The 23,884-nt window shown below is 31.7% G+C and overlaps 1 protein-coding gene across 1 annotated transcript; it reads right to left on the reverse strand.

The window, feature by feature from the left end:
* Positions 1-1,700: 1,700 nt before the first annotated feature.
* LOC139527474 (uncharacterized) lies at positions 1,701-22,019 on the reverse strand. Its single transcript, XM_071322953.1, has 8 exons — positions 21,771-22,019; positions 20,019-21,248; positions 17,569-17,675; positions 15,283-16,545; positions 11,813-11,846; positions 10,802-11,079; positions 6,580-6,622; positions 1,701-4,727 (listed from the first exon to the last, which is right to left on the reverse strand). The coding sequence occupies exons 1-8, from the start codon at positions 21,967-21,969 to the stop codon at positions 4,444-4,446; spliced, it is 3,438 nt and encodes a 1,145-aa protein (XP_071179054.1). The 5' UTR covers positions 21,970-22,019; the 3' UTR covers positions 1,701-4,443.
* Positions 22,020-23,884: the final 1,865 nt, after the last annotated feature.

Genomic DNA, 23,884 nt, shown 5'->3' on the forward strand with positions numbered 1-23,884 from the left:
GTCAAAAGGGATGTCTGGTCTGTGTTTTCATGGTCTTGATTAGTTAAGTGACCGTGAGATTTGTCTGATATGTACTGTTTATTGATTGATTTTGTTCAATATTGAGACTTTTTTTTAAATCGACGGAGACCTACAAAGTAGGAGATATTGATATTTTGTATATGAAGAGTTTTTAAAATCGACAAGCGTGGCAAGCGTTTTTGTATATGTAGACAGAAAAATATCAACAACATGTGCATACATATATTTCAAGTGGTAACATTGGTTTTGGTTGGTTCGCCTTGATTCTTAATTTGGTTGTTTGTCTTTTCTAGAATTGTAATTCATGTGTGTTTGAATGTAGATATTGAAATGTCATTTTGGAATAATGATTGCGATTTATAACTCAAATTACAGATAAAAACAAATTAGCCCAGTGTTTTAATTTCACCTTTTGGTATATTGATGATGTACTGTCTCTTTATAATAATATAGTCAGTGATCACTTACATTTGATTTATCCAAGTGAACTTAAAGATACTACCAACACAGATACATCTCTTCATATTTAGACCTTTTACTCGAAATGATTACTGGTGGTAAGTTAAATGCCAAAATTTATGACAGAAGCGATGATTTTAATTTTCCTATAGTCAATTTTGCATTTCTGTGTAGCAACATCCCAGTGGCACCGGCATGTAGAGTATATGTGTCTCAAATGATACTTTACTCTAGAGCTAGCTCAAAGTACGTTGATTTTGTTGAACGAGGAATACTGCTTTCTCAAAAGTTGCTAAGACACGGCTATGATTCCATCAAATTAAGGTCATCACTAAAGAAATTATACGGTCGCTATCATGAGCTGATTGGCCATGATGCCAAAATTGTGTCAGAAATCATATCTGATATTCTTCCTCAGTCATAATAACCTTCCATCATTACCGCACTGAACAAAGAAATAACACGACGGGTGCCGTATACGATGCGGGTAATGCTTACCCTTCTGGAGCACTGGATTTCACTCCCGGTTTTTAGTGGAGTTCGTGCTGTTTCTTTTTTTTTTTTAATTTAAAACTGTTGATGTAAATATCCTTTGGTTTTGTGAGTCTTTGTTTACTCCTTGATTTTGATTGTTATTGTCTTGTAACAGGAATATAACATTGATTTTACTTAAAAGTACAGGATGTAATTCAACAACATCATTAATCTAGTTTTATCTGACCAATTAAATAACGGTAATGATATTTGATTTCACCACTGTCAACCTAAATATAACTATTGCTATCATGTGCAAATTCAACTAATCTATAAAACTAGGTTCAATTTACCATTTCCTATATAAAACAATGCATGTACCAAGTCAGTGATATGACAGTTGTTATCCATTCCTTTGATATATTTGAGCTTTTGATTTTGCCATTTAATTAGAGACTTTCCGTTTTGAATTTTCCTCGGAGTTATTTTTGTTTCTAGTACAAATACTAGAAGCTTTAATATTTTACACTATATCTTTAATTACAAAAAAAAAGAAAACTTGCTTGGTGAAATGAATGAAAACAGACAAACACAAAAAAATACATATTACAATCAGTTGAAGATAATAACTTATCGCTTATTTCATGGTATAGTTTCATTGCCTATTCATCAAATCCTAACCCTACATAACCCTAAAATTTCTTCTAAAATATAGTGTAACTCATAAAGGTGACAATATCTTTGTGATTTGAATCTAAATTTAGTTATCATAATGGTTCTGAAATCACATACATTTGACGTTTGATATACATCAGTTCTATATTTATAGATCACGTTTCTCTAATTCGGAACCAACACATGTTTATCTTTTTCATGACATGTTAGTTATTTTTAGTCAATTCAACTCGTGGTTGGTTTCATCTTAGTTCTACATTTGACAAATTTTTGATGGGGTCATATTTTGTAACATTTCCCTAAAATTGTGACGGCATGAAAAAGGCGAGAATGCTAATGACGTCACATTTAAAGAACACATCTTTTTGTAGATCATTCAGAAATGAAGTGTGTCTGTATATCATAAAAAAAATCATTGGTGGTAATGCTTCCACAATTATATATTATGCAATACGATTCTTATCCACTCTAAACATTTAAATCTTAAGTACCTAAAACGCTCGGCAAGCCTTGCTTTTTAAATTCAAAACATGAACTGTCTTGATTGGCTAAATATTGTATCGCACTCAATACAGTGGTAGAATCTTTACGTTCTATTTGTTAAATACAAAGAAATGAAATTCAACAAGAACAATACATCAGATAAAAAAATATAATCAAAATTAAAACCAATTGTTTAAAGCACAACTGAAGGTCTTTCCACCTTAAATGGTTTATTTGTTCTGTAAATAAAATTTGAAAACGAACAAAAAAGTGTCACAGATAACTAAATTTACAAAGATGCCAATGTGCATAATTTGTTGTTTTTTTCTTTGAAATACTCGAGCTGTTCCCCTAAGGTTTCCATGTATTTATGTTTGAAATAAAGTCAGCAATTCGGCATATCCGTTGGAAACATGTGCATTCTTATCTTATATGATACAGTTGGGTGCAGACCAAGCATTACATAAAGTAAAATTCAAGTTAACGCCGCGTGCACATATTTCGTTAGTTAACTTCAATTTTCCCGTTTACTAGTAAACGCGCGTTTACTATAAATACATTAAAGCGGTCAAAATGGCAATTTCTAATGTCTACCCGAGTAAACGGGCGTTTGCTCTGTGTCCGTTTAGTCAGTAGTAAACGGGCGTTTACTTCAGAATTCTACAAATTTATTTTTACGTGCACTTACAAGCTTTCTATACACTGAGCCAAAACGTATATCATTTTCTTATATTTGTTTGCATTTCTGAGATACTTTGCTATTTCTAGTTGGCAAAATATCAGTTCGCGTTTATATGATTCTAAAAATATTAAATTGTGAGGTACATTTACAGAGAATGATTGAAAAAAGCTTATCCCGGTGTACATTAGGTCAGTTTGTATGCTGGTTTTCAATGTGACTTTTCGTCAAATCTAACGCAAAAATACTTGCTACTTAATCATGTTCCAGTAGTACGAGGCCGGTGTAATATGTGAAAGGGGAGATGTCTTTTAGCTACCCATGTTAAACAGTCTTACTATTTTTTCTTCACAATTAAATAGTTTTGATTTGTCTTTGTAGGGATATCTCTATCTTTTGTTATGACATTTCAATAACCATTGACTATAACCAAATTGTATATATCAAGTTTAACTAGTGTTATAAGTGAGTCTTGAATATTTATAATTATATGTGCCGAATTTTCCTGGCATCATCTGTTGAAAAGTAAGTTCTTTAAAGAATAACACCGCCCATGTTAGTCTGTCAATAAGCATTTGACTTATGACGTATTTAGAAACATTGTGTTCACTGCTTGCAACAGAATGGAATTCAAAAATTATAACACGGCCTTGATCTTTCAACCTCAAAGTGTCAGACCACCAATTAAAAATCGAAATTTCCAATTATTACTGCTTTCGAAATATTTTACCTTAAGTTTAACTTCATAGAAACCGGGTATATCCTGAATTGTACATATATGACAATTTTCAACATATCTTCAAAATCAAATAAGAAAGAAGAGGTCTCCCGAATAGAGGTATCACTAAAAATAATCCCTGGTTTTCTTGAAATCTTAGATTAGTATACAATGGAGTGTATTAATCCTTAATGTTGAATTCAAACTTCATGAACTTATAGACAAGTACATTTTGGCTCAAAATGGTCTTAATATATTTCTCTTTCACCTAAAGTTTCATTTCTGCCAATATATTTGTTAGTTTAAGTAAAAAATGACATCAAATGCACTAATTTTGCCCAAGTGCCTATTTTCACATGCGTTCTAAATTGGAGGGAGCTATTTGTGGTCTGACACCTGAACTACCTGTATGTTAATCAAGGATATGATATCTGAAGCATCAATGTATCTATCTGTTATTGTTGTTTAGTCACGTTGAAATATCGTCCACGTGAAAGAATGACGGCTTCGGTAAAAATGAAAAAGAAAAATCAGTTCAAGGAAAGGTGGAAAGACCTGATAAACAATATCAAACATTAGAAAAACAAAAAAAAAACAAAACAAAACATATCTAAAAATAAAAAGCAAAGGCATAATGTAAACAAGGCTAAGCGTTTCAATGGAATTACAAATAAGATATTTGCTGATACAAACTAAACTATACAGATCATTGTACCAAAACTGAAAGTACTAACAGCTTATCAAAGCTAGTCAAAAGTTAGTTTCGAACTCAAGAATGAGGTCAAGTTTTCCCGGTCTGCAGTTTCATTTACCACACGGATGAAGTGTGGCAAAGTCATACACAGTCTGAGAAAAGCATGATCACATTATCGACTTGCATTGTGTATCCTAATATAGTCTACATTTAATAGTTTTTGTTATCATCTTGAGCTGTTTAAAATGATATTTCCCGCAAGCAATCTTTTTTGCCAATCCTTTGTAAAGCTTTAATCAGTTCTTTAATTGTTGGCTTAGGAAATGTTGTCTGACTCCAAACTCGTAGTATTTCTTTATTTTGATGTAACAGTTTACAGCTGTGATCATTTTGAATTCCTTCAATCTCAGCGCTCTGCAATCCAAGTTCTACTGCAAGCTGTATGCCGCTATTTCCTATATGATTGGACAGTTCCTGCAATGTAGTGTTGGTAGGTGTTTTGTTCGCTTGTTCTTCTGTAATACCTGAAAATAAGGGTACATGATAACTTCATTCACACAAATACTGTACTCCGAGGGAAAGTAATGTAACGTAAACAATTAAGGCAACACTTGATAAATATTCTGTGTCCGAAGCACTGTCCTGGATTTACCTTAATCAGGACCGCACAAAGACGAATAATTAGAAGGAAGGACTATATAGAAATCGATATCTTAGAAAGCTGTGTGACAAAAAAAGACATAAAAATGATAGCAACTTTCTATTTGAGGTAATTTTTCTGAATAAACGACAAATTGTTACATATTCAACATTCTTTCCTAGATTCTAGCATTGTTATATCGCCGTTTGACAAACACTAACTTTGATCATTGAGAAGCTTAATATTCCATTAAGATCGCAACGTAATTAAAGCTTTAGCTGAGTTATCTCCCTGTAGTGTTAGGTACCGTCTTCATCTCTCTTTCCTCTCTCTCTCGGATTTTTTTTTCTTTTTAGTCTACTTTTTGCCAAATATATTTCCTTTGGCAGGAAATTTGAACAGCAATCAAGTTATGTGGCCCAGTATTGTTAAGACATTAAAAAAACAAGTTGATTACTGGCTACATACAGATCGAAAAGAGGTTAAAACCATATCCTATATAGGGAGACAGATTTGTAAAAGCAAATTGCTTGTTTCTGAATCCTTAATATTATTTCATTGTATAATATGTTTAATGTTGATTTATCTGAATATATATTATTTAAACTAAAACCATATCCACCTGGTTGAGTATGAGTTTTTGACGTATCAGTATGAGTAAAAGCAGGGTCCAGTTTAGACTGTTTGGCATGTTTGTAGTTTTTACGATTTCAGCCAAGTAATTTCAAGTAAAAATCAATACACTCAAGTGCAATAAGTGCCCATTTCAGACGTTAACTGGTTTGTAGTGTTCTTGGTTGTGCACCAGTAACTATAAATCGTTTGTGTCACTATATCATAAATCTAGTTTTATCTGACCAATAGAATTAAAAAAAAGAAAGGAATCAATAAATTGTTTTGTTGGCTGCAAGATTTTTGTTGTTACTGTATTAGTTGCTCCCCCTTTCCTTTGAATCACATTTCAGATATCTAGAATTTCACAATCAACTAATGAAAAAGGTATTACGTCATTTTTTAGAGCACATAGGCTTGCATAAAAGGGTGTACACTGGCTCGATAATACATTTAGTGTTTAGTGCATTTTTGTTAAATAAAATTGCAAGTTGAATAAATCGCATCGCATTACATTTTCTCAATAATATTTTGACAGCGTGGTGTACTACTTTTAGGACAAATTATATCAATATTACAGAAATTTCTTAAGCTCTGACTCAAAATATGGAACATTTCATATTGAGAAGGTTATGAGTTCAGTTTAACAGTTTTAAACATACTAGTTGTTTACCTTTGTTCAGTTGAATCAAATTTTTACATTTCCTTAACATTTATTGCCCATTTGTTTTTACAATGTGATGTCATCCTCTTCCATGAGGCATACAGTATGAAGAAATAAATTCGGAAGGTTAATAAAAACTGATTGACAGTAATTGCCAACGCTTTGGACTACATGCGTAGATACCAGTAGATAAAGGCGATGTGTGTTGAGTCAGACCCACCGTTCATGTCATACCTATGTTAAAATATTCATAAAACTGTTTTCAATGTAAAGAAAAAACTACATGTTTTATCTAATTGTGTGTGGGTCTAATTTGGAACATTGTTTTGGAATTATTTTTATCTTAATTGTTTACATGGTTGTCAAATTCTGTCTGTGGTATTATGTAATGATTCACAAATTCTACTTGTATGTTCTAACAAAAAATCCATGCATAGTATAAATACAATTTTACACTTACGAAACGTCGTCAACACGTCATCTACATTTACGTCTCTAATCACCTGGAATTAAAGGAGTCAATTCAAATATCAATAAAAAAATAGACTGCACACTAAAAAAAAAATTACTGAGTAATTTTTCTTTACTCATTTTGAGTAATTATATTACTTACATATTTACTTACTATTACTTATAATTACTTAGTTTTACTTAGTTTTACTAAATATTCTGAAGGAATAACTTGAAATTACTTAATTCTTTTTTTACTTGATTTAAGTAATCCAAATAGTTTTAAGTAAAAAATTATTACTTGAATTTAGTAAAACAATTTCAAAAATTTCTTAGTTATTCATTTTTACTTAAATGCAGTAAATGATTTACTAAAATTACTTCTGATTACTTGAAAAAAAATACTTCTCATTACTAGGATTAGATAAATCACTTAAAATAATTACTATATAATTTTACTCTATATATTTACAACTTCTGAAATAAATATTGCGTCTAGATAAGATTTCAATTTGATTGATATCAATTTGGTGTTTGGTATCTAACCATTTGCTGTAATAATGTCTTGATTGTGAGTTTAGGTCTTGTAAATTGATTTCTTAATACAAATTACTTATTATTATTTGTGTTGTACAAATTCAAGAATAACAATGTATTTGACGTGCATACATCGGTATATATATATGAATTACTTATGATAACATGGATATAAAACTTGTTATTACTAAGTAGGTTAAGGCACTATATCATGTTGTTTTCTTTCATAAGGCTTATTATATATAATAATAAATGCTTTCTATGAAATTTGATTCCATAATTTATCAATTTCAAGAATATGTAGGTTCTAGTCTGAAAATTGCATAATTTTGGATAACAATTTTCTTTAAACAGGCAATTATTCCAACTCGGAAATATTTTTAATTATATGGAATTTGCATAATATCCTGTGCTTGAAAGTTTTTATAAATTTCATGTATATTCTGTATTTTAATGTTCAGTGTGGCGCCCAACACTTTCTATTCCAAAGGAGATAACACACTTTTAGTAGAATGTACTGTGCTGCGCACAACACTATCTATACAAAATACATTGTATGGAAAATATTCTGCAATGCTTAAAAATAATGATGCAGAATAAACATGGAATTTCAGCACAAGAAATCATGCAAATTACATAATTAAAAATAATTCCAAATTGAAAAAATAGCATGTTTTTAGATAATACTTTGAAATGCTTAAAAAATTTGATCGGAATTACTTAGTATAAGAATTACTAGTCATTACTTAACCTATATTCATATCAAAATATCTTCAAATTATTATTATCTATTTTTAATATAATTTTCATAATGTAAAATAACATGACTTAGTTTTACTAAAATTAAAAATTAACAATTTATTATAAATGTACAAAATTGCACAATATTTCCTGTATTTAAGTAGTTTTTGATAGGAGACTGAAAAAATATTCGGCCAATCAGAATTAAGATTAGATTTGACTTTGGTAAGCTATTTTTGAAAATTAGCTGGAGCTCATTCAGTTTTGAATTTGAACAAAAGTTTACAGAGTTTGTTGAAATACTTACACGAGTTACACACATGAAAGGAAAGGAGAACCTTACAAAAAGGACTCTTTGTGGGTTTTCATGTTTCTGGCTACTCGTTGTGTACTTATTCAATAAAATGAAAATGTAACACAAAGAGTTTACAACAAACAAGAGAAATGGATTATAACAAAGGATATAGTATATGATCATTCTTTAAAAAGGTAGGTTACTATTTAAAATTATATGCATTTATAATAAAACAGTGTAGAATTTGTATTTTAATCTATAAATGTATTATAAATATATATATAATTTATGTGTAAAAGAATTACTCAATAAATATTAAAATAATTACTTACTTGTATTAATACAAATAATCAATATGTATTAAAAGAATTACTTACTATCATTAAAAGAAATACTTAATGTGTATTAAAAGAATTACTTACTTTAATTTTTACTTTGATTACTAAGATTTTTAATAAGACTTACTAAAATTATTACTAAGGATTAATTACAATTATTACTTAGGATTACTAAAAGTTATTACTTAGGATTACTAGAAATTATTACTTAGTATTACTTGAAATTATTACTTAGTATTACTTGTAATTACTTTTTATTTTACTGAGAATTACTTAAGATTAATACTAAGGATTACTTGAAATTGCTTGGATTATTACTATGCATTACTTGACGTTTTATTGTGAATAACTTACAATTACTTGTTATATTACTAGTATTTACTTGTAATAAATACTTGAAATTACTTAAAATATTACTTAGAATTACTTATGTTGATTATTTTGTTTACTGAATTGGATCACTTAGAATTACTGAAAAAGTAAATTACTTGTATTTACTTGAAATTACTTAACATCACCAATAATGACTATCAATGATCAATAATTTTGACAAATTCAATTACTGGAATCAAGTAATTGAATTACTTTTTTTTTGGTAATTCCAAGTAATTTTTTTTAGAGTGTGTGTACAATACAATTTCTATGAACAACACAAACAATCGACACACATACAAATACATAAGCTTGTAAGCGGTATGTAATTCAAACAATATGAGTCTTTCTCTGGATAAAAAAACTCTTCACATATGAAATACATGTAGGTCATATGATAAATTTTGCATTATAATTATTTTACACTGTACATTTAGTATACTATGAAGAACAAACAAAGGACATAATACAAATATAGACAGTCATGAAACACACTCGAACGAATTAATTTATCGATATTCACCAACTTGGATGGCTCGGTGCAGCACGCTCGCTTCGAAAGAGATGAGAGGTTTTGAGTTCGAACTCTGACTGGGTTAAACCAAAGAATCGTAGGTTGATATTTGCTTCGAATTAGACAGCTTTTAAAAGTAAGAGCAAAGACGGGATGGATCGGATTCAGAATAATCTGTTTGAAGCCTGACATGTCACTATAACATGATTATCAAGCACTTACAAAATCTGGCTCAAGATGTCATCCAAAAATAAAGAGGTTCCATATTTTAATTTGACATTGGTCGCAAAACAGCCATCCATCCATCCACTATTGAGATTCAAAGTCATTTGTATCATGCTTTTGTGCACCATGATGCCTTATGTGTCTTGTCAATTGACATGCATCACTCACCCAAATAATCTATTTGAAACTATAGGTTTCGTAAGTTAAATTAGAGAGCCAAAAGTTGACCTACGTAGTTTACATTTATATTTAAATGTATTAATATATAAAGGTTCAACGAAGATATGTAACTTCGTGTGAATAAACAAATATTTCTTCTGTTCCAATCCAAGCTTTTTTTTTATCTAGTGGTAGGTAGCCTTTTGCCATGTTTGATAGCTTACTTTGGAGTGTCAGTTTTACTCATTATTGGAAGCCATCGCGTGATCTGATATTGTTCACGTCCTTGTTTTTTTGTCCTTTTTTTTAGTTTTCGCATTTTCAATCATATTACATCTCTTTACCACTATGCACTATGCACTGTGTTAACTGAACGTTACTTTTGTGTCCTGTTTATAAAAAAATAAGAAGATTTTGTATGATTGCCAATGAGACAACTCTGAATAAGAGACCAAATGACACTGAAAGTAACAACTATAGGTGACCGTACAGACTTTAATAATTATCAAAGCCTACACCGCAAAGTCAGCTATACCAGGCTCCGAAATGGCAAATGTAAAACAATTCAAAAGAGAAAACTAACTTTCTATGTAGAAAATTATGAACGAAAATCAAACGACATCCATTGACTTAGGACAGACACATACAAAATGAGGTGGAGTTAGACTATTTAGATGGCACAAAACCCTATTCTAAACTGGGACAGTGGTGCAACAGCAAAAGACAATAACACATTATACAATAATAGTCGAAAAACAAATATAATACACTGCAACAAACAACAACCACCATTCAACTACAATACCCTGCCCTAGGACAGGCACATATCTAAGATTACTCGCAGTTACTGACAGCTAATTCAAGCCAATAACAAGTAAAGAAACAATTATGCATCTAAGTCTAAACTATCAATTTGTATACATTCAACATCCATGGGATTGAGTGTAAAGAAGTAATTTCCGTTCAGAGAAAAACATGAATGTAACTCTGTATTTATTTATACTATCTTTAGTTGTGAATGAGACAATACGTAGCTTACGATTATTCATACCTCACACAGTAAATGTTTGTCAATTTCACCAAACGCATCTGCAATAGTCCTGAAGGACGACTCAGTCACAATACCTTTCCATCTCAACATGGCTGTATATTTGTAGTCATTTTCATGAAAAGCGGCGGGAGAAAATTTCTCTTGTAAATTATTCAATACTATTGTGTCTAATCCGAGTTTTATCAACAATTCCCGACAATCCTTATCTTCAAGACTAGATGCCAGTCGTCTTATGTGTTTGTTTGATGGGGACTGTTCTATTTCCAGTCTGCCTAACCCTGTTGACAAATTAAAGACAAAACAATATATAATTTATGACTATTGAGTATAGGTGTTCATGTATAAAACGATTCTTGTTAAAACAAAAACGGAAATAAAAGTTAAACCCACAATAAAAAAAGTCTATATTTTAGTAAGAGATAAGAGAAACACATCTTACTTTTTCATCAGGTTACTCTCATTTCGATTTTTTTTTGATTTTTGTTAAAAATTGTGTACCTATTTGAAATTAGCAGTGTACCTCTAGTTGTATTGTTTTATATATAAATATCAGTACCAGTTCATAGTTACATACAATTTTAATGGTATAACTAAATATTGGAGGTACATTTTGTTATCAAATAGCATATACTAGTATATGATATAGGTAATGATGATATCACAGGAAAAAGTGTTTAATCACACAGAAACAATTAAGCTTAACATTACTACATAAGTGCAAACGATATACATGTAGGTTGATGCATCTTCATTTCATACCAGCAGGTAAAGTAACTTACTTGAGCTTGCTCGCAATGCCTGTTACATTATATGATATGATATTAAAGTTTTAGTACAGATGGAACGTCAAACGGCTTCCACATCATCTAACAATATCTGTCTTTAACATTGATAACTTCGACAAATAAATACAACTATTTTAATATATACCTATACTTCGTGTATGTAATGCTTGTCATTGCAACTAACTAAAAGTAAAAGCAGCATATATTGGTAGTTGTAATCACATACCTTTGCAAGATGTATCACACTTTTCACGAGGCATCTGCAGGACAAAATATACAAAAAGTCAAGTATTCAAAAAAAACATTAAAGTGATTTTGCTAATTTAAAACGATAGGTATAAGTAACGTAAACCTGAGATTTGAAATAATCAAAACTATATACAACCGGTATACGTATAACACTATATATAAATGATCAACGTAAAAATACTTCTTAGCATATACATATAATAAAACATTCAAACAAAACACAAATACGATTCAAGCACCGAAGATACATACGAGCGCGATATGAATACAGAAAGAATGCACAGTGTACAATGCAAGGACGATGAGTTATATTCATTACACGGACGATGAACTATCGCTGAGGGATGAACGTTCAAAGACGATTGTTATGTATTGATTGAACTAGGAATAAACCTAAATGATATTTTTTATCAATTTTAATCATTAAATTATTAAATAAATTCTTAGCCTTATCAACATGTTTAATCTTGGAGATATTAATTTTTATTTAGGAATCACTGACAACAATACATGGATCCAAAAGCAAAATTAAACTACTCAGAGTTTCAACGGATAAATGAGGTTTCGGACGGATAAATCACACGAACTATTCAAGTTTTTTGATAAATGTCATGAACGCAAGAGTTTATAAAATTAGAAGGGACGGACGGACAGAGAAGGACAAGGGTTATATATAAGTTCGTGGATCGGTTATTCAAACCTTACCGAAGTGTATGGGGCTACCCTTGTTTATTGTTTATAGGGTTAGTTAGTGGTGACCTTGTTTAAAGTTTATAGGGTTAATTAGGGTTAACTATTTTTGTATACGATAATTACAATTTATTGATAGTGTTTTGTTTAAGTTGATTAACGTTTGGTCGATTTCGTCATACAGCAAACCATTTCACCTTTATACCCCAACACGAGTATGTCTGAACATTTATATGTACATTGTCCTTCAGTCTGTCTCAATATGTACGTATAGTACATATCTCAATAACAATTATTGTCTCACTAAAGTCTATAATTATAAGATTTAAGTCGATAATCCGAAGATAAACCGTGATTATTCCATTCGGAATCTTCAAGAAAAACTTTATTGATTTGGAGATTAATGTTGATAAATCCGTGATTTCAGAATATGATATCAAGTTAATGTTGCATCTATCCATAATCTATCAAGATTGTAGTCGATAACCGTAGACTTACTTAAGTTGATAATCGTAGACTAAAGTTTAACGTTCTATATTTAAGTCGATAATTCAATGATTGTCAATGGATTTGTCATAATTAAAGTTGACACTTGCAAGATAAGGGTCGACATTAAAAGCAAATTAATAAAATTATAACCGTTATCAACTTTCGTTATTGAATCTGTCTGAAAGGAGACAAAATGTGACTCGAAACCTAAATTTCAAAACTAAAGTTGAAAAACAAGAATTGTCCATAAGATTGACAAAGATTTTGTCCGCAGTGAAATAGGGTCTTCAAAAATACTACGAAACTGTTTACTCGCAAAGTGGTATTAACCATATGTGGATTCTAAAAAACTAAAAAATAAATCGATCTTTCCCTAAAATTAGTTCTATCAAAACTTTATATTTATCTTTATACCACCATTCCCAAAGTGAAATTGAAAAATCGTGCAAAAGAAATAATCTAAAATGATTTTCAACATAAAAATATTAGCATATTCTATAAATTTATCACTTTGGGATAACATACGGCATATTTGTCAATAGTGAACAGAAAACTAAAACATATTAAACTGAGGAACAAGTGATCACTATCCTTGAATTTCTTATTGACAACATATGTGTTGAATTTGGGGATAGACTTTCAACAAATTTTCGGCATTTTATGGATACCAGCTATGCGCTTCTCCTTGACGACCTCTTCTTATTTTCATATGATTCGGAGTTCAGTCAGACACTTGTCATGAACAAAAGTCTAAGAAGCCAGATGATTTAATTTCACATTGAGATAATTATGTTAATGATATTCCTTCAATTGATATATCATCCAGAACTAGAAATTACAGAAACAAGAGACACGGCTTCCTCTGCCTCAGTTTTAGACTTATACATCGAATTTGTCATAAGCGGTCATCTCAGGACTAATCTAAGACAACGAGACGATTTTAATTTTGAAATTATCAATTTTCCCCACATTAGTAGCCATATAGCAACTTCACCTGCATATCGTATATACATTCGCAACTCATTCGGTATTCAAGAGCTTGCACCTGCTACTCAGACGTTGTTAAACGTCACCTGAATCGAACAGAAAGTTGATGAAACCTTGGGTATGTCAAAGAACGTCTTGTCTTTTTCTTGAAAAGTTCATCGGAAGACATCAAGAAGTTGTCATAAATATTCCGTATCAACTCCACAAATAAAACACAATGGTCTTGAAGTATAGATTCTAGAACTTGACGGTGTGTATCATCTTAATAACGTTTTATAGTATTTGTGTTTGTAAATTATAACTTTTACTGTTTATTCTGGTTTTAGTAATATCCATATGCCGTGGCAAGGTATTTATTCATCCCGTCATTGAGTTATTGTGCTGAGGTGAACTTTTGTATTGACAAAATCAAAAACATGATATTCATTATCTGCTGCATTAAAGAGCCATTTTATAGAGATATAAGTCATAGGGTAACTGTATGCACGTTTACAGAAGAACGCAAATTGAGCGAATATTTATGGAACGCCGGGACTGTCTGAGAGTGTAAATATTTAATGTGTTTTTGTCGCTTTGCCTTTACATCCTGTCATTATAGGAAAGAATGCAAAGGTGATTGATCATAACGATAGGAGGTATTCACATAATTTATAGTAGTAACAGCATAATGTAATGCCTAATGCACACAACAAAGTTTAGCAATGACATATCATACAATTGTTTGATCAAACAAATAATAAATTTGACATAACACAGAGATGCAGTGTCAGGAAATACAGGCACCTGCACATAACATAAAGAAGAAATGACAGGACATAAAGGCAAAGCGACAAAACACATTAAAAATTTACACTATAAAACAGTTCCGGCGTTCCATAAATATTGGATCGTGTTGCACATTTTTAGTTTTCTATATTGCGTTTTGTGTACTTTTGTTTGTCTTTTGGTCTTTTTCATTTTTAGCCATGGCGTTGTTAGTTTATGATCGACTTATAAGTATGAATGTTCCTTGAACGATGACTAGACGGACTGTATAACCAAAGCGAAATATGCACAATGGAAGCACGGATACTGTTTAGTTTTTTAGTTTGAAATGTTAAGTACAGAGTCTAATAAAAAAAAAAACGTTATGTTTCTTAATCATTATTTGTGTGTAGGCAGATAGTGATGTTAAATGACAAACATTTTCCTACGTGAGCTTTAATGCTTTTGTTTACGGAATAAGTTAAACATCTCATAAAAACATAACAAAAAAGTTAAAGTAAAGATGTTTCTTTTTACCTTTTCTGAAAACCATAATTTCAAACAGCTGACATCGTGATGTACTTTGTGTTCTGAACATTGCCATTTTGCTGCTATTGGTATTTTGTCATGGGGAAAAAAACATGAAGCTTTTTTGCAATGAACTCCAAACTCTATTTCAAATGGCATGACAATATGTGAATCCGATCTTTGATCTGTTAAAGATGAGTCTGCTGAGAGAGTCGAGTAAAATTCTGAAATTCTGTGAATAGCTGCAGTCAGACATTCTTGGACAGAAGTTGCAATTGTTGGGACAATGTGTTCTTTCTTGTTTGAATGGATGAGAGACACAACCACTCTATTTTCTATAACCTGCACTGCCACATCATGCTTGTCGTCTACTTTAACAACTGCTAAATCACTGAAAAGCATTCTTTTCTTGTTCTTATAATTTTTTACACCCCACATGTCGACGAAAGAAGCAATAAATCTGTATGGAAAAGCTGGGGGGATAACTTTCTCCGTGAATTTGTAAGATAGCAAAATTGAAGTTCCAGTTTTACAAAATTTTGTCAGGTACTTTGTATTGTTTGGCTTTGTAATCATTGAGGGAACAATGAATTTGGAAACTTCAGGAAGTGTAGTGCTCAAGTCTTCTGTGACCCTTCTTTCAGCAACTAGTATATCAAGATGAATCAAAACTTCAATAATGAAATCTTTATATGACAGAATATGCCTAAAGATATCTTGGTTCCAAAGGATATCAATATCGTCACGACTGAGTCCTCCTGTTATCTGCATTGTTTGGAAAATACTTTGAAACTGTTTCCCTTTTGGCCAAAACTGCTTTTCTGTTACAATTGATCTTAGAACCTCAACCAAGTATGCAGGTGTGATAATTACAAAATCTCGGAGATTGGCTATGTCAAAGTAAAGTAATTTACCCAAGGAATGTTGTACTTTAAGAAAAGTTTCCAACTGCTTATTTGTCAAAACCATCGACTCATTTTGTGAATTAAACATCTGTATTTGTTCTTTTGTCAAGATATTGACACCTTTCTCTGCTTGCTGGGCTAAATGTAATTCTAACGGGACCCAAGCTGTTGGCATGTATTCACCCCATCGTGGATGCTCTTTAGCTCTGTCCATTAAACGTTGACGTAGTGATTGGATCTCTGTGTCATTTTCGTTCATAGCATTGACGAAAATCAGTGGGTTGAATTCAAGATGTTTAAGCCCTGCGTGTGATTCAAATATTTTTTCAATGGCTGTCATCAGTTTTTGTTTGTGTTTTTCTACATTCTAAAAAATTACGAGCAACGTCAGAAATCAAGTTACGTTGGTACACTACATGCAGTCGTGAAAGATATAACATCAAAGGAAACAGTGAAAAACATAATCATGCTTCTTTTATCTGTTATATTCCTAAAGATTTAATGAGTTTTTAAAGGTGAGAGTAGTTTTGCAAAATAAAAAAAAGCGAATAGAGACTAAAAACCATAATCAGCTCTATAGCATAAAACAGTAAGGGAGATTTACATGTTTGATTGCACTGTTTCCATAATATTAATTCGTTATACGATTGTGGTGCAGTTCATGTAAATTACCTGTGTACCACCATATTAGATTGTAAAATAGCAGTACACAATCGAGCTAGTTGTTGGTGTTAATCTGTAAATTTTGAGACAGTTTGTCAATTAATGTGTAAAACCAAATACTTTATATACTATAACAGTGAGAACGAAAATGAGGCATGTATCAAAGAGTTAAGTTTGTTTAAATATTTTTTTCAACTTAGCCATATAATGGGAAATGTTTCAAATATTAAAAGAAGGGACACATTGAAATGTTATGCATTACCTTAACAATTTCGGTCTTTCACTTTTAAAATTCACATTCTTGTGTACTATTATTTATCTGTCCGTCTTTTTCTTTTTTAGCCATGGCGTTGTCAATTTATTTTTGATCTATGAGTTTGAATGTCCTACTGGTATATTTCGTCCCTATGATATAGAAATTCCTTAATGAGTTTGATCTTGCATTACATTAACATATATGTTGATAAGGGTTGACATACCATAAACGTTCAAATACTGTTGATTTGTTAAAATCGGTATCAACAACTTGCCTATCAGCATATTTGTTCTTGTAAAAGAAAATATATCAAAATGTGATTCTTTTTTACGTATTCAATACGAATATCATTTACATATGCTAACCACGTTGAACATAATGTTCATATATAACTCGAGAATGGTCTTTACACTGAAAATCAAGGCATACGTGTTTGATTTAGGCATACTAAATAGGTATGAAATACAATACCTTACGGATCTTGTCTTTATGGGTTGCAACGAATACAATTCTGGGAAATCCATCATCTGAACGCTTACAATATGTCAAGATTGAGTTCACCCAGTGCAGCAGGTAAACTTAAAAGAAAATTAACAACAGAAATATGATTGTTAAATACAATAACCTATTGCTTAGTGTCAAATTCAGGGTCAAATATACTATTGACGTCAAGTTATTGGAATTCCAATGGGGACTAACTGTGCACCACTTATTGCGGACCTGTTTTTGTATTGTTATGAGTTACAATTTATGACTAAAATTAGCAAAGACCCATCAAAACAACATTTGATACAAAAATTTAACAATACTTTTAGATATTTGGATGATATATTGGCTCTAAATAATGACGACTTCAGTATGTATACTAAAGAAATTTATCCTGTAGAACTTACTTTAAATAAAGCTAATGATAACAATGACCACTGCCCTTTCCTCGATCTTGATATCTATATCATAAACGGGAAGCTTAATACAAAAATTTATGATAAAAGAGATGATTTTTCATTTCCTATTGTTAATTATCCATTTTTAGATGGTGACGTTCCCTTGTCACCATCTTATGGTGTTTATATATCTCAACTTGTACGATTCGCTCGTGTATGTAACAATGTATTAGATTTTAGCGAGAGAAATTTATGTATTACTGAAAAATTATTACACCAGGGTTTTCGATATCACAAACTGGTCAAAACATTTACTAAATTTTATCACCGGTATAAGGAAATAATTCGTAAATATAACTCAACATGCAGACATCTTATACGTTCAGGTATTTCACATCCAAAATTTTATGGAAATATTCTTTATAAAGCACAAAAATGTCAGTATTCTCCTCAGAAACTAACAAAACCTTTAAATAGACTTATTAAAAGGGGATATAGTTACGATACTGTTGTCAGGTCATTAAAGATTGCATATTTTGGCTTTAACATTGATTCACTGATAGGGTCTTTGCATCGGAACTAAACACATTTATTTCTAAAAAAACAGTTGTTGGCATGACACGGGTTATGTTCTTCTCATATATTTTATGATAGTATGATACTAAACCCCTAACGGGAGGGATTGTACCTGATATTCATATGATGAAGACATAATCTTTCAATCAGTTTAATTGAGGTCTGGAGCTGGCATGTCAGTTAACTGCTAGTAGTCTGTTGTTATTTATGTATTATTGTCATTTTATTTATTTTCTTTTGTTACATCTTTTGACATCAGACTCGGACTTCTCTTGAACTGAATTTTAATGTGCGTATTGTTATTCTTTTACTTTTCTACATTGGCTAAAGGTATAGGGGGAGGGTTGAGATCTCATAAACATGTTTAACCCCGCCGCAATTTTGCGCCTGTCCCAAGTCAGGAGCCTCTGGCCTTTGTTAGTCTTGTATGATTTTAAATTTTAGTTTCTTGTGTATAATTCGGAGTTTGGTATGACGTCCATTGTCACTGTACTATTATGCATATTTTAGGGGCCAGCTGAAGGACACCTACGGGTGCGGGAATTCTCGCTACATTGAAGACCCATTGGTTGCCTTCGGCTGTTGTTTGCTCTATGGTCGGGTGGTTGTCGCTTTGACATATTCACCATTTCCTTTGTCAATTTTATTGACGTGCATGTGCCATTGGTAGTACAATAGAATAATCTAAACCTTAACCAGACGATCCTTTTTAAATTTTAAACGCAATTTAAATTTTAAATTTTTTAATTATTTGTTGAAATTTTCAAAATTTATAAAATATAAAAAAACTTTAATCAAAAATAATAAAAAAAAGATTTGACAAATTTTTAGAATATTGAGTATTACAACCCAACAGGGCTAGAGTTATTGATTCAAAACTGTTACCCCCGCCACTTCCTGCATATTTCTAGAGGTTTTTTGTAACATCGATGATCTTTTACAGAATGCCAGAGGTTAATTAACATCGATCATCTATAACATATTTATAGACCGTACAATGGACTAAAACCAAATATGATATACAGAACCAAACGATAATCCCTGAAATGCAGTATCTATAATTCGGACACAAAGTGCAGCGGGGTAAAACATATTTGTGGGAGCCTAACCCTATCCCGAACCTGTAAAAGTTGTGTATAGCACAAAGATATGAACAATTTTAAGTTACGCATATTAAAGTGCTAGGTAACTTAACTAGCTGTAATCTACGAAACTAACACAAAATATGCGATTAAACCAGATAAAAAAAGCCTCAATTCATCATCAATATTTTCAGTGTTCTACGTAAGGCCGCCAATCGTTGACACTTTAGCATATGTTATATAGAAACTATATATTGATGTGTTATCTATACACTATTAAAAAAGTGAAATATATACCTGTTATGTTTATCTATGTAGTGACCTTTGTGAATATTTTCATTTACAGCTAGGTTTTGTACTTGAATATATTCAACCTTACCTGCGATTGTTGGTTTGCCGAAATGTCCTGGTAAAAATGATAAATCAGGCATATGCTTATGCAGATTAAGGCTACCATTGAAAACCAACACAAATATTCCTCTGCTCGTGATGAAGAGTTGATGGGTCATGTAGTAATCTTTCTGCCCTCCAAAATCCCAGATATCAATAGGGATAATCTTTTGTTTATACTTTCCTTCTCGTATTGAGCTGATTACCATTTCATGAAGTTTGTTATGCGATAATTCATTGGCCACTTCTTTCATCAATTTTTCTTTGAATTTTTCTCTTACAGGATTAGTACTTTTACTTCCGTCTTTTTTGGGATATATGGCAGTACTGGATTTTTGCTTGGTCTTGAGATCAAAATATTCATTCGCTGTTTGTGATACTTGCAATCTTTGCTCTAAAGATGAAACACTTGGCATTTTCATTCTCGCAGCAGAATTCGTAGATTTATTTGTTTCTAAAGCGGTGTCAACGGCTATGCTACCCTCTACTGAGACATCAGTCGAAGCAATATATTCAGTTGAAGCAAAATATGTTGCCTTATCAACACCTGGTAAACACATTTCTGCAAAGTTCAAACCAGCAGATCTTCTCTGTTCAGAGTGAACGGATGGACTGTCTTCCTCGAGAAAAAAATCTGACGTTCTTGATTCTTGTTTGGTCGTGACATCAAAATAGTCATTCGATGTTTCTGATACCTGTAATATTTGCTCTAAAGATGAAACACCCGACATCATTGCTTTCGCAGCAGAATTCTTAGATTTATTTATTTCTAAATCGGTTTCAACGGCTATGCTACCCTCTACGGACACATCAGTCGAAGCAATATATTCAGTTGAAGCACAATATTTTGCTTTATCAACACCTGGTGAATATGTTACTGCAAAGTTTAAATCAGACGATGGTCTCTGTTTAGATTGAACGTCGGTTGGACTTTCGTCCTCTGGAAGAACATGTGAAGTACTGATTTCTTTTTGGAGAATTTCTGTCGGACTGTGTTCTAATTCATCTACATTTTTTGAAATGCGTTCTTCATGCACCTTTCTTTGAGCAGAGTTTTCTAAAAGTAAAACTTCAACATGGCCGCTGTTTCTACTAACTTCACTATCATGGAGGTTTTTATCTGACTCCGGTAAGCGTGTTGTCTGATTATCTGTTTCTAAAGACCCACATGTTGACAAACTCATCATCATGCTCACCAGTATCTCTTGAACGGCTGTACCTTAAGAGTAAATTGTGATTTTACAAACTATGAAACTATTGTTAACAATTGAGTCTCAGATTGACTATATCTTGATAATGTTTAACATTTCAATTGTTAGTTCAACTCCAAATGAACATGAACAAATTCTACAATAGCACTTGCCACTCACTGATAATAATTGTATACAAGGTTATGTGTTTAAAAAGTGGATCATAATTCTGATGATAACATAGATGACAACATAAGATACATGGGGCAATTGGTATATTTCTACATTGATGAAATAAGATTTTTTTTTATTTGGAAAGTCTTTCTAGTATTTCTGTCTGATGAGCGTTTTCTTCAATTTCTCATATGACAAAATCTCATATCACATTATATTTAATGACATTTATATGTGTTTGACTTAAACCTATGTTTTAGTTGCATTGTTCATTTTATTGATATTTATAACATTTTTGAGAAGGCAACAAATACAGATTAGATAATAGTTATGCAAAACCATAAAATGGCTAACAAAAACTAGTTTAAAATTTTCACCTTTAGGAATAACAATCCATTCTTCACCGTTTAGATCCATACCGGCTCTTCCCATATATATCCATATCCCATCCGTTGATTCGCGTTCCCTAGGTAATGCATCCCCAACCAGAAGTTTCGCCAGACAACTTTTTCCAGAGAAATAAGGCCCAACAATATATACCCTGTTCCAGAAACATTTAAAACTTCCAAGTTTCATGACGTCTTTAAGATCATCCGTTGTTTCCAAACCAAGACCTCTCAATTCTTTTTCTATGATTGAAAAACATATTATTAAGATAGTTTTGCCCGCTTAAGTCATAGATAGTACAAGATAGCATCAAGGGAAAAAACATTTGAACTTATCGTAGGGTGCTGTAGATAAAAAAAATTACAATTTTCATTAGATATATTATGTACAACAATGCAATTTCGTCAGTACTTTCTTTTATGGTGAGTTTGGTTACATATATGTAACACTCAGAAACGTGTCCTTCCCCCCAAACGTGTCCGATTCCCCCAAACGTGTCCACATTGACGTCACTGAACTGCAAAAAATGTCTAGTTAAATACACCGCCAAAGCATGTGATTTGTATAAACGCCCAAACGTGTCCATTTCTCAACTAACCCCCAAACGTGTCCAACCCCAAAAACGTGTCAGTATCAAGCGTTATTTGGTTATTGCTATTTCATTAACGTATACTAGTTTTACCATTTCATTAAAAATATAGATAAGGTACGTTAGTTCTTTTTTAAACCGGCCGAACAAAACTGGGTAAACGTGGGGGCGTCATTTCGGCTATGTCGTATGTAAATTGTAAGCAAAAAATGTTTAGTTAAACTGTACAGTTAACGGGTCAAAGTGTCCTTTTCTCTGCACATTAAAATTTGTATGTTCTTTTTAAATATCGTGAAACACCGGCAACTGGAGAATCAACTGTCTAAAGATAAGTAAATTCATACAGTACAAATGTAAAAAATTAAAAACTTGTAACCTATTTCTCTCTAAATATGCATGAAATACTGGCAACTGGAAATACGCCATCAACAGTCTTAAGTTAATTTATACAGCAAATGTAAAACCATTTCGCTCTAAATATGCATAAGGTACTTGCAACTGGACAATACGCTATCAACAGACTAGAAAACGAATTTATACAGTACAAATTAAATTTGCAATTACGGTAATCACTAATAACCGGCGTTGATCACATAACATTCATATTAATAAAAAGAATCTATAAAACCAATGCATGAACTATTTGGCACTGGACGTTAATATGTCTCTTGATTGTGTGTCTTTATTGATGCTGGAAACCTAAAATTTATGAAAAAACTGGATAACCATTTTATGATTAGATGAGTTTTTGAAATACACACAAATTCAGATGGAGAACTATTAACAAAAGTGAGAAAAAAATGCTGCTTAACTCCAGCAATGCAATATTCGGATAAATATGAATAGCATTATGGGAGTTTATAAGTACAAAATAATTTACAAAGTCACTGATTAATTCAACACTATAATTATTTGTAGGTTCGCTCTAAATGAGTATGAAATACTTGCAACTGGACAATCAGCAATTTCAGTCAAAAATTTATTAACAATTACAGATTAAATTTGGAATTATGATATTCATTAAATACCTACATTTAATTAACTAATAAAAGCTAATAAATGAAAACTTTGTCACCTGTGTTCTCATCATAGAATAGCCGTAAACGTTATCCGCGATTTTATTTAGGAGATACATGTATTAACGCTACAAGACGTGAGACGTTCTGGCGTTAAATATTGGACACGTTTTGGCGAAAACATTTATCGGACACGTTTGGGGGTTATGAATTCGGACACGTTTTGGGGAATATTGTACATTTCGGACACGTTTAGGGAGCAAAGACACGTTTTGGGGAATCGGACACGTTTTGGGGGAAGGACACGTTTGAGAGTGTTACATATATATTAGTAAACCAGTGTATATCAAATCACATAAATGATAATTGGAACCTGATTAACCGTATACAATTTCCCTGGGCCATGACGGTGCCATCCGTACATCTGTAATTGTGACCGTTCGAGGTAAGTTAGTTCAGCCTGGTTTTTTCAGTGGTTTATATTCCTCGGCTTGTAATA

This window comes from Mytilus edulis, chromosome 6, assembly GCF_963676685.1.
Source record: "Mytilus edulis chromosome 6, xbMytEdul2.2, whole genome shotgun sequence".
In the NCBI taxonomy this organism is placed as follows: domain Eukaryota; kingdom Metazoa; phylum Mollusca; class Bivalvia; order Mytilida; family Mytilidae; genus Mytilus; species Mytilus edulis.